This window comes from Austrofundulus limnaeus, unplaced genomic scaffold (genome assembly GCF_001266775.1).
Source record: "Austrofundulus limnaeus strain Quisiro unplaced genomic scaffold, Austrofundulus_limnaeus-1.0 Scaffold593, whole genome shotgun sequence".
NCBI classification, from domain to species: domain Eukaryota; kingdom Metazoa; phylum Chordata; class Actinopteri; order Cyprinodontiformes; family Rivulidae; genus Austrofundulus; species Austrofundulus limnaeus.
The window spans coordinates 206,306-219,519 of record NW_013952995.1 but is presented as its reverse complement, the minus strand read 5'-3'; the positions used below and the strand labels follow the sequence as shown (position 1 = coordinate 219,519).

The 13,214-nt window shown below is 38.8% G+C and overlaps 1 protein-coding gene across 1 annotated transcript in view; it reads right to left on the bottom strand.

The window, feature by feature from the left end:
• The window catches only part of insc (INSC spindle orientation adaptor protein), a 53,226-nt gene that overhangs the window by 37,231 nt on the left and 2,781 nt on the right, over positions 1 to 13,214 (bottom strand). The window contains exon 2 of the mRNA XM_014026832.1: positions 4,094 to 4,185. Within this exon, the coding sequence (XP_013882286.1) occupies positions 4,094 to 4,167 (74 nt within the window). The 5' untranslated portion in view covers positions 4,168 to 4,185. The remainder of the gene's footprint in view (positions 1 to 4,093; positions 4,186 to 13,214) is intronic.

Sequence of the window (13,214 nt, the reverse complement as noted above, 5' to 3'; positions counted from 1 at the left end):
GGGCAGCTGGGCTGAGAAACACAGGGGAACACTGAAAACACTAGAAAACTAAGGAAAATAAACACAGACCATGACACACCATTCCTGTTCACACTGTACACTTCAGACTTCCAGCACAAGTCAGACTGCTGTCATCTACAGAAATACTCAGATGACTCTGCAGTTGTTGGGTGTATCAGAGATGGACAGGAAGCTGAGTACAGAGAGCCACAGACCGCTACAGAAGATCTTTCCTGCCCACAGCCATCAGCATCTACAATAAGTTTTTAGTTTTTAGTTAAATGAGTTACAACAACACCTAATTTCCCTCTGGGATCAATAAAGTATTTTTGAATTGAATTGAATTGAATTGAATTGAATATACATCAGCAAATTGATGTTTTTAAATCCACCAGTCAGGTCTTGATCTTCTGGGTAAAGGTCAGGCTTGGGCCATTCCTGAAAAAGCAGCACAGAGATAAATTTGGCCTCTGACTGATGATGTTAACTGCTGGCAACACATGCAGACATCTGACTTGCAGATGTTTCCAACAGCTTCTAATGTGCAGCCAAGAACAGATTTACCAAAGATGTAACACTCTGAGTTTGTTTCTGACATTCTTCAGTCTACCTCTGATGTTTAACTTAACTGTTGCAGAAATTTGCACGTCGGATTATATGCACCATAAAGTCTATAAATACAGACCCACAGGCATTTTTAGAAGACATTACACAATTTTTTATTATTTTTTTATGTTTTACATTCTTTTTGTCATCAGTGAAGATGTTTATTCAACATTTCTAATCAGAAGTACGGTAAGTGAACAGTGACAATATGCAGTAAAACTTATATAAATGATGTGTGTGCATGTGTGATTGTTTATGAATCACATCACAGCTGAACTCCTCTGATGTACCAGCCTGAAGAACTGACACACTGGTATACCATCGGAACAGGTCAAATTGGGAACAAGGTGGAAGATTTTTAAGGGAAAAAAATGTGACACTGACCCTGTTCTGTCGCAACTACTTTAGCTTCGTCATGGAAATGTATTTTCACTGAATTTACAAAGCTGGGACAGCTTACTTAAACTGCTGAGAAATGACCAGATGATTTAACAGCGTTTTCCAGCTGATTAACAGCTAAAAGTCAGATACAACCTGTGTTTATTTCAGTAGCCTAATCAATTATCATGATACATTTATCTTTTAAGCAACTACAACAAGTTTTATAGAACTTCAATGAATGCTGCCATAACTCCAGCATCCTTTACTGCACACAACAGCTGCCATCACAGTGAAATGAAGACAGGAGAAGAACAGCATCTTATTTCATCTTGGCAAGCTTATTGTGGCCAGGAAAACATTTAGGTGTCAACTTCCCTCATAAAATATTAAGTCATTATTTTAATGGGGTTTTTTTGCGTTATGATGTTATCTACAAGATACTTCTTCTAATTCTTTTGACAATACATGTTAAAACATTTTTCTATAAGGAAATTACTTTTAGGACTCAAACATAGTTACTATTGACATTTATGTATTACAAGCCACACTAGCCTTATTCTACCCAGACCCTGGTTGTGTTTGCTTTGAGCAGAGTGTGGCCTCAATGTGGACTGGGATCATCTTATTAAAAATGCAAAACTCTTATTTCATTTTATCTGCAACACAACAATGAACTAAATCAAGCTTGAAGGAAAAATACAGAAGAATTTACCGGACCAAGCAGCAGAATGACACTGAAGACGAGAGGTAAAGAGGATGGTAAGCTAATGATAGCTTGTTGTTGCTTGGTGGTCTTCTAAAGTTGTTGTTTAGTTGAACTCGCACAAGAAAACATTACAGTCATTGCAAACGATTCCAGTAAAGTTAATCTAATCTGTACTCAAACCCTCCCCAGTCAGTGGTGGATCTAGGGTTTTTCTGAGCAAGGGGCCACAATATTTATAGAGGGCCCAAATATTTGTTCAACATTCTTGCACACAAAATCCCAGTTTTGGTAAGGTGTATACATTTAACCAGCCACATCCTGTAGTACCCGGAGAAAATGTAATTAAAACAAGCTTGCACAGTAAATTTTTCTTACCATTTTTACATGCATTTTTACTGTACGTAAATAAAATACTCTCAAACACATGACCAACCACAAAAGAGAAAATCCAGCCATTGTTTGTCAGTTGAAATCCTTTTTCTGCGAGTTTTTTCAAATCTTCTTAAGAAGAGAAGAAGACTTCTGCAAGCTTGATTCATGCTGAGCTATTCTATTTGACTCAGTAGCACCACTAATGTTTGGGCATGGAACTGCACCCAGCATCATCGCTCCTGGGCAGAGGACAGATGAATGAAGTACTTCAGAAGTACTTCAGCAGGCCAATAAGATTTCAGCCACGGGCGACACCCTTGTGGCGTCATCCCTAGAATCCCCCTGCTCTTGGCCATGGAACCAAAAAAAATGAGCAACAGTAGCTGACATCAAATCATTCAGCCCAAATAGAACTACAGGTCCAGAGCTGGCTCGTGGCATAGGTGAACTAGACGGTCGCCTAGAGCGCCATCTGCTGGAGGAGGCGCCAAACTGCAGAAGAAAAAAGTAATTATTTGTAATTGCTGGCTGTAACTCTGCTCAGCGCCCCTTTCAATTAGCTTTGTCTTAAAAAACTATAATGAATTATTACAGGGAAAATAAACTACTCTACCCATATTTTTTTGTCCCATACATGCCAACCTCTTTGGACATTTACCTGTATTAAAAAGCCTCAAGAATCCATAAATTTTGCAAAAAAAAAAAAAAATTGATACAACTCGCACTGGGGGGGTCAGCCTTGCTGGGGACATGAAAGCAGAGCCGAAAAAGTTCAAAACTTATTTCTACCGGCAGAACAGGTTGGAAGATGACTGTTTGTTATTTATTGCTTTTTAAATCATCCTGCAGGCTCTGACATGTTAGATAAATTTGAAAATGAGGTTTTGAAAAAATCCGTGAGATTGCCCTGTATGTCCGTATACCTGCAAAATGACGTAAAATCCTTACAACTTACGGACAATCCGTACAAGTTGACATTGTATCCCCCTTGAAAATGAGATCTGGATCTCAATGGGGTTTACCTGGTTAAATAAAGTAATAAAGTAATGTATGTTGTTATTTATTTGCTTTCTGGGAAAGCAAATAAATCTAAGTGTATCATAGTACCTTACACTGTCCAACTTGTATCAGGGGTTCAAATTGGGGCGGGTGGGACATAGTTGGAGGGGGTGGGGGTGGGGGTTGCGCTTCAACTCGCCTAGGGCACCAAAATGGCTAGAGCCAGCGCTGTACAGGTCTCTGTGTTCTTGAAATTGTGCTGGGATTGAGCCATGAGGGCTAATGCAAACATGCAGAACTCAGGTTTGAACCCAGGCCAGGCCTTATAATTGTGTTTAGTCAAGCTTTATATCTTCTGCTTCACCCGTTTCTCCAAATATGGTTAATTAAATATGAATTAAACCAAGATTCAAAACTTTGACACCTTAAGTCGATACAGTAGAGGGACATCAGCTCTGGCCCAGTCCCAATCTGCTGGACCATGTGGTTCATCAGACTTTCTGCTGGAGAAGGTACAGCTGTATGGATTTTACTCACACGCAGGGTTGCCACACATTTCTGACATGGAACCAGAAGTAAAACTCTACCGCCAACTAAATGCATTTGTTCTGTTATCAACACTATATGAAATGCCAAAGTCACTTTTTCAAGTTTTTCAGGAAACACAAAGAACTTAACCAACAGTGCACCATATCCTGAAAAAATTTGGGGAAAAAAAAGATTTAGGCATTTTATTTAAGAAGGTGCAATATTATAACCTAACATTACTGTCACAACCTTTTAATGTGTGCCGTTTCATTTAATTCCATCACTGTATCGCTGTGCTTAGCATATTTTGTCAGTGAGTGTGATAAAACAGCACCAGATATACATTTTTTGTTGCTGATCAGGATGCGTTTTGGCGCTTTTAGCAAAATATGTCTGATCACCACCCGTGGAAGGAGGGTTTCTGACAGCCCCCACTGCGTAATGCAACAGTGACAAACAGGAACTACAAAACCATAGTTATGAAATGTTGCTGCAACTTGCCTCATCGGCGATGACGACAGCGAGCTGCTCTGTCGGGAGCTGCTCGGCGGCGTTGGCGTTCTTTCCGAGGCCATCTTACTTCAGCTCAGTATCTGAAATGCAAACACATGGGACAGCATCACCAACACTGCGTGACGACAATGTGATGTCATCCTCTTGTGATACGTTTTATTTCCAAATTAAACTGTAGAAGTTATAACTTCTGTAAACGTGTTAGCATCAGTGCACTGCATCATCTATCAAATGCATCAGTGTCACACGTGTACAGTATATACACAGGCTGCTTCCTCATGCCACTGCAGTGTAATCCAATGTCTCCTTATTGATCCGCCTCAAAGCATTCTATTCTTGTCTTGTCTATTTTTTCCCGTCCAAGTAATTCAATTATCAATAAACCACCCTGTTTTAAATAGCTGCAAGCCACTGGTGTGCCAGTAGAATAATATTTCTTATCTTCTAATTTATTGGCTGGCTGCCAGCCAGTGACTCGTTTTCCCATTTTTGAGCCTGAGCAAAGAGGCTGACGCTTTTAAGTGCCCGCAACTTTTTTCTGCTGTTTTATTGATGTATCCCATTTAGATTAGTCCATTCTTCTAACGGGGCAGAGGGTACAGATGCCTCCCCCCCACCCCAAAACTATGCACTAATCCTTTTAGGTAATGATATCCTTCTGTGGTGTGGTTACAAATTTGATGTTTGCTGCTGGGCGCAGGTAGTTATGAAGCGAAATCTTTGTTGCACATGCACAATCACTCAGCCTTTTGTGTTTTACTAAACACGTTTCAGCTCATATGATTGAGCCTTGAAAGCGTATTTCAGTGTCGCTTCAGATGCAGACGAGGAAACTAACGATGACGCAGTGAGACAAAAGGAACGCGTGAGGCACGCAGCGTGGCACTAACTCACTTCCACGTTTGCAGCTCTTTCAAACGCCTCAGTTCAAGCAGAAACGGCAACATAACGGATCAGTTTTGAAGAGTTGGGACACTGACAGAACATGACAGTAAAATGATTTGCTTTGGTTGTGCTGAAACTCCTTGAATTAATCATCAGCAATAAGGAAACTTAGGAATTTAGTGATGTTTATATAACAAAATAGTTATTTTTTTCTTTTTTCTTTTAAAGCTCTGGTTGACGCAGTCCCCAGAGGAAGAACGGGCAGTGGGGCAGGCTCACAATCTACGCACAAAGATGCAAAAACAGAGGAGGAAAGGGGGAGGAAAGGGGGAGGGGGTAACTGCAGTCTTGGCATGGCTCCTTCAGGGCCATTTTCAGAGAAAGCATCACAATGATTCAAAAATTATACCAGCGCTGTGCCAGCACCCTGAAAGACTAGTAAACTTGGGTCTGTTAGACAGGGGGAAAAAAATCTATTACATTTGGAAAAGTGTTAATAAATTAAAATGCAATAGAACAAGTGCTGAAACAGTTAAACATCTTGATTGTCCAGCTCCAATAAAAGTGTAGATGATTTATATCAACCCTATAACTGATGAAAGGGTCAAAGCCATCAAGTCACAGTTGCAGCAGATTCCATTACATGTCTCCCCGGCTCATTATAGGGCTCTTCTGTGGATTACTCTATTAATGAAGATGAGTTGTTCAAGCAAGAAATTTGGTCGTGAGCGCTTTGAGTGCGTCGCTAAGTGCTGTGTTGAGGACCATTACTCTGAGAGGGATCGCTTTCATTCGCGATCCCTGGCCACACACTATGTTTTGGTGCTGTTTATTGTTCAAATAAAGTGTTAGTGTTAAATTTAATTTTCATGTTTTGTTCATTCTAAAAGCAAGACCTCGTGTCCTTGGAGCAGAAGCATCACAGGTAACGTTTCTTGAGCGTATGGTGAGCTAAGATGATTTTGTTTCTTTTTTTTTTATGGTCATGGACGTTTGTTTTCATGTCTGGGTTGAAACCTGAACGGACACGGTGGGTTTCCCCTTTAGGTTGCTGAGGTGAACATCTGCGTTGTGAGTTAAACAAAGAACCGCTCTGTTTGAGCTCCGCGTCACAAGTCGGGTAAAATAACAGCCACTCAACGACTTGTGTTGGACAAATCACCAGGGTGTGCAGGGAGATTTATAGCAGGAATTGTTTTCTTTTTTTCTTTTTCTTCTTGAATGTTTGTTAAGGGGGAGATTTAAATGTTGTGTGCATGATACTGTCACAGCTTTTCAGAAATGTTTCAGATTTTTTTATTGCCACATGAAAATAGTCCTTAATGTCAAAATGTGTTTAGATTTGTCTCAGGAGTTTGTAGTTTGTTTTATTGGCTCAACCACTTTACAGTAATGTTGTGATTTGTTTTATGTGTTTTTGTTTAAGCGAACTGTTCTAAAGGAGTCCTATATTTGTGTTATTTAAAAACCTTACAAACTTATGTCTTACATTCATTTAGAGAAGATTAGATATACTGTTAGGGAATCTGTAAACAAATTCTTTGACATCTGGCAGCCATTTTTATCTTACATAGAGAAAACTTCAGCAGATAACTTTGTCTAATGGTCAAATAATGGTTCTATGTACACAAACCTGTGTTTTGTATTTACAGATACATGAATACAAGATGTATTTATATTTATGTTTTGTTAGCAGATCCGGTATAGGTAGGGAGGGATGGGAGGGTTTTCAGGTGTGTGTTTTTTTGTTAGTTTGTTTTTTGTTTGTGTTTTTGCTAAAAATAAGAAAAAAAACTTTGAAGAAAAAAACCTTACAAACTTTTTTAACATTTGTGGAATTAGATAAACATGGCACTGTCAGCTTCTTTTACATTTCCAGTGACAGTAATCAAGTTTGATACAATCTTTTTGTGGCTAAATTTATTTTTCAGCTGTTTGCTATTTTTTGACACCTAAACTCAACTAAAAAAGTATCATACTATGTGTGCAGATTCATTCGTTTTTGCCACTTGGAAACGTAGTGGCAATTTCACATCAAAATAGATTTCTAAAAACAGCTGTATGAAAATAAAACTGTGGTAAAATGACAAAACATATTGTTCTAACACCCCGTTTACAGTGAATGTTGACCTAGCTGTGACATAAAAGAAAAAAAAACAGCCAGAACATGAATGTAGTGTGAAACAGACATGACAGATATGAAGAAGAGTTTGGAGCATGAACAAAACAAAGCCTCTGCATGGCTGAAACAGTTTCTGCTCTTTACATGTTAATAAAAGTCGTACGATGTTCAGTCGTTTAAACTAATACATTGAAAAAAAATCACTGATGATGAAGAAATTAAGAAACTAATATTAAGTTCGTTTTTCTACTGAAGTGATTTAAAAAAAACTAATACATTGAGGTACAGTTTGTCTCCTCAACAGAGTGGCCTGGACCTGGAGCACCTACTGTATTTAAGCATAAATAATATGATCCCAAGTAGAATGTGAGCCCCCATTTTTTTTTAGATTGAATGGGTCATACAGTATTTAGCTTTAAATCAATCTTTTTCACACAAAGTCAGTTGTGATCTATGTGAAGTGGAACTGCAATGATTTGGTCCAATTTCCTCATTATTGTTCTGAGGTGCATATGAGATAGTTTGAAAGCAGAAATACAATTAGTGACGTAAAACTTTTATTTGTTTTTTTTAACAGATTGATTAAAAAATATTAACAGAGCAAGGCTTGTCCATCCAGCCTAACATTTTGGAGCCAGAGTCTGAGGAGTGACAACAGTCACGGATTTGCAAAATTGTTTTGCCGCAAGTTCTACTTTTGCAGTTCTGCAGCAAATCTTGTGATGATATTGTTCAAAATATGTAATAAATATTGCAGAAAAATGAGTGGGCTGGAAGATTTGACCCAAACAGAATGTATGTAGCATAGGGAGAGACACAACTCAACCTTTCTACACTCTTAGAGACTCCAAGTACACAAAAAAAAAATGTATTTTAGGGCTAAACAAGTGGATTTTGCATTATTTGTCTCCTTCAAAAAGCATAAAAATATAGTATAATGCTATCCCTAATTTCACACAGACTTCAGGATTTTTCAGCCTTTGTACCCTCTGGTGGGGGAAACAGATTATTCTGGTGATACCAGCTTTCACAAGGCATCTGTAAATGTTTGTGTTCTTCTGCATGGTGTTCTCTTCAAACATCTGACACATCAAGTGAAAAAAAACCAATGTTGCTTATGTCCTTAGCTGTGAGCAAGATATTCCACAGTGGGAGAGGGATAAATTATAATGATTTATATCCCACAACACATTTCAGTTTAATTGAAATTTAAAGAGGTACATCAACAAAAGTATCCGTCAGAATTTACTCTTGTGTATAATGTAACCCCACAACTTTATGGATGATTTTAGGGGCTAAATTTTTCACATTATATACGCAAAAATATAGTATGTGATACTCTTGGTGGTAGCATTAATATAATGTGACACAAAAATGTTTTTCTCTGTCTTACCAACAATGTCAAAAACATATTACTTTCCCTTTTTTAACTCACTGTTTTATAAATCTGTTTTAAGGTCATGTTGTGGTAAAGCAAAAGCACGTTTGGTTAAACCCAACAAAAGGACAGTAAAACCCTTTTGCAAAAAACAAATTCCACATGATTGTGGTTAGGCTTCATTGAGCCAAAAGCAATAGATTTGTCATGGGCGCAAACAAAATAATCAATCACTAAAGCGAAGCAGGAGGATCAAGAAAAACCACTCACCATTTCGAGAGGCCAACACTAACTTTGCTTTGCATGCTGGGAGTTCAAGAGTGAGTCAGGAAAGCGGTAGACTCCAACTTAAATATCCTTGATGGTTCAGAGAGCTTCATACTGTTACCGATTCCACATAGTTTGTCTTAATTTAAAGAAAAAAACTTTGAATAACCCATTCTGTTATTCTGACTGAAGAAACGGTTTCCTCTAAAAGTTGCTTCTGGCGGTTAGACTTTAAGTAAAGGGCGCTCCGGGCATTGATGACTCAACATTATGGTTCGCCTATCGTCGAGCTGAAGGGCTCACAGGAGAATACAGTGGTTCCAGTTTCACCACAGAGCTGTCATGTGGGGACAAAACAGAGCAGCACGGGTACTGTTTGTGTGGCTGGGTGGGAACAAGTTGGCGGTGCTGAGCAATGGGTCTCGACATTCCCATCCCACACATGCAGAGGACCAGCTCAAAGTGGGCCCTTGTGCTCTGAGCTTGAACGTTTGATGAGTTAACTCAAGTTTTACCACAAAAAGCTGAAATGAACATTTTCATTTCGTGCCATTTGTTTTCTGAACATTTTTCAGTCTAGTCTAAGCCAGGAGGCTTGAAAACTTCAAACTTAACATTAGTGTGCACCACCTTTCCCTGTTTTTTTATATCCTGGAAATGTTTATGTAAAGTTGAATAACCTAGAGATTACTTTTCAAAAGAGTCTCTACACTGCAGTAAAACAGATTTGGAGTCTACATGAACATCAGACAAAATCCCTATTAAATATACTGATTTTATTTTTATATTATTTAAAAAATTAATAAGTTTTTATATTGTTTATGAAGGAACAGCTCTATATTATACAAGATGGACAATATGACAATATAGATGGCTCTTATAAGCTAAAAAAACAGCTAAGCTAGCTTGATGTTATTAGCTTGCTCATAAAGCAGCTTACTAACAGTCCACCTAATCTTTTTGATTTTTTACCTTTTTATCCTAACTCTGGTCGAGTCATTAAAAACAAATCAGTATTTTGACAAGTACTATTTTACTGTAAAAAAATAATTGTGTTACTTTTATGGCCTCCCTTCTCCCCTTATAGCCATCCTCTCCACACCATTATATTTTTTTTTTGTGAAGAGAAAATAGAGAGAGAAAAAAACAGAGAGAGAAGTAATTAGAAAGATAGAAAGACTGAAATAGCGATTAGGAGTATATTACAGTAAATATACACCAACAAAACACAGGACCACACACCCAACATCTGTCCGCTCACCTGAAAAATAAATGGATAAATACATGGAGGGCATATATAAAAATACACACATACCCATACATATATAAAGATATACATACATACATGCCTACATTCATAAATATTATCCGTATATATACACATAGACATATATACACACTCAGTGACCTGTCAGAACCCCCCGGATCAGAACACCTGTTTGTGAGCAGTTGTGAACATGTGTTTATATACAAGATTTCTCCAATGGAATATTTAATAGTGACTGTGGAGGACCGAGACCCAACCTCCAAGACACGAGGCAGACATAGGGAAGACCAGAGYCCAAGGGCCTGAGAGGAATCCCGAACGCAGAGCCCCAAGGGGCACCCGCACGGGAAGATCCGCCCACCCACCCCCCAGATCAGACCATAGGGGAGAACTGGGGGAGTCCCCCCCAGCGACCACACGCACAGCCCCCGGGGCCAGCAGCGACAATCTCATGGGCCCCACCGGCACCTGCCATACCAAAGCAGATCCAGGAAAGGGCACAGAGGTCCGGGCCCCCAGGGCGCACCCCCTCCAGGCCAAAGCCCGACAGGCCCAGAGGCCCCGAACCCCAACAGGCAGTCACCAGGCCAGGCCGGCACACACCCCAGCGCCCAGCCCCAGACCCCGGGAACCCCCACCACGCCGGCGGCCAGCCGCACACCCCACCGGGGGGGCCGAGTAGCAGCGGCCTATGTCTTTTTGTGGCATTTATAAGGCATAGTTTTCCCTCCAGACTCAACAGCCTTCTTTGCTTCTATCTCACTGAAGCTAAATGTAGAGCATTCCCCAGATAACACTGGCATGGAGAAACTATTTTAGGATTTGATGAAAGCTAGCTGTTATTTGGATTATTTTTGTACGCTAATAAATTTGAATGGTTTCTACTTCATAAAATCAAGTGTTGTGTTTTAGTTTTTAGGCTTCTTTTCCTTAAAACTTTTAGTAATTTGTTGTTTAAGGCTACTCAAACATCTATACAGAAATTTTTGTATTTTTTTTTGTTTGTTTTTATATAAATTGTTAGGTCTCAAGGATGAAAGTACCAAATAGCATTCACTGCAACTGAGAAAGAATTTTGTGTATTTTGTACCTTTTATGTAATTAATCCAATATGTACTTATACTTTTACTTGAGCATGTTTTATTTCATGTATTGTACCTAGTTACATTTTTAAAAAAATCCCACTCACTAGCAGGAAAAAGAAATGGTAACATAAACATGTAAATTAAGACAAGGAGTTGGACAAAACAAACAAACTGTAAGTGACCACTGGATCTGTTCCTTATCAGTCAGCCGGTGTGTGAACCGGCTAGAAGTGATGACAAGCTGTGAAGGAGGAGTTTAAACAAATTCTGTGTTTCTGCCCACTTGGTGTGCTGCTCCCATATCTAGAGTAGAATAAGAACTGTTTGAGTAGTATGGAAAGTGCACCAGGAGTTCCTTTGTTTTTTATATATAACCTGCAGAACTGGCCACTGTGCATGCTATTAGGCAGAGCAAGATTGATATATTTTAGCTGGGAACAGAGTGACCATGTCATTAAACAACTGTTAAATACTGAAGTGAGAAAATGTAAAAATACCTAATAGAGCAATCACAAAAATTGTCTCAGAAAATGTGGGGTTGACATTATTTTAAATGACAGAAATTTACGAGAATTTCTCTGAGTCTGACCTCTACAGCTGGTAAAATACTTCTTATAGCTAATACCATCAACCCAAATTCATGGTTAAAATTAAGACTTCATGCATCTTGAACTTAAAAAATAACTCCTTTTTTTAGGAATTACACTTGTAGGCTTTTGGCGTAATCTATAATATTTATTTGATTTATTGGTTTTTGGTCTCTACCAGCTGCTGTTAAACAATCTGTTAAGTTCAGCAGTTAACAATACTGCCTGTGAAGAACCATGTACACAAAACAGAAAAAAAAAAACAAGTGCCAAAAAGCTTTGGAAGGTAAAGGAAAATGCAGATTGTGTCCTGCATTAATGCAGTCAAAACATTCTTTTCTGCTATCAACCATGCTCAAAGCATAAGAACCGATTTGCAGTCTCTGTCCACGTGATCATATTTAGAGCAGGAATTTGGCTTTTAAATACACACAACATGATATCCTGCTTCAGCTGAACAGTACTGGGCTGGATAATGAAGCAAAAACAATGTCAGCATCTTGACATGTCTCAGGAAGGCTGATGGGCTTCAATAGCGTCACAGGTTTGAATGTGACACTCTGTGATGTCAGGAATAAATGTGTAGGAGGATGGAGGGAATGGCAGCCTTCTGTTTTCCATCAACTTTTAAAACAATAAGTATCTGCATTTGCAGTGGAAAGTAAAGCAAGTTCAAAAAACAGCAGAAATCTTGAGAAGATAACAGTAAGAGATGGTTACACAGGAAAACGACAGGACTAACAATTTTGTCACTGACAGTTCTTGAAAGAGAGCGAGGGAATATGCTCTCTGTTGGTAAGTTGCAACATGAACATTTTATTTTGCATGAATTTACACGACAGATTGCTTCATAAACCCAAAAATAAAAAAAGACCAAAAACAAAAAAAGACACAACACATGGTTGAATTTTATCTTTGCTCTGTGGGCTTGCAGTCCTTACATTATCTGTCCTCTATAAAGTTTCAATTTTTGACATAAACTAGGTTCCTCCATGCTGCCCACGCAACAGCACTGTTCCAGGTTCAAGTCCAGGTTGAATCCTAGTTCTATTCTTGCCTTGTTTTTCTTATTAATACAGCTGCAAACATCAGAAAAACAACACTCCATTCAACACCCTTATTATAACGTATGAGATATTTGATTTCCAGCAGCTAGAAACACAAACCAACAAACTATTATTGGCAAAACCAGTCAATAATGATGTTGTAGCACAGTCTCTTAAAGCCTAATGATTGCTCATTGAGTTCCAACATAAAATGACGACTAAAAACAATGATTAGTAGTTTAAAACTGTATTATTTAAAAGAGAAAGATTAAAAAAATACATTCAAGCAAACATCAAGCAGCATCCATGGAGGTGGCCTACCCTCAAGTCAAGATCTGCCCTCAAGAGTTCATCCAGGAGCACACCAGAACAAAGCCAAGCCCCTCTGTTCTTTAGCTGAAACCTATGTGTGGGGTGGGGGTGTGCCTGTGTGTGTGTGTGTGTGTGGGTGTGTGTGTGTGTGTGTGTGTGT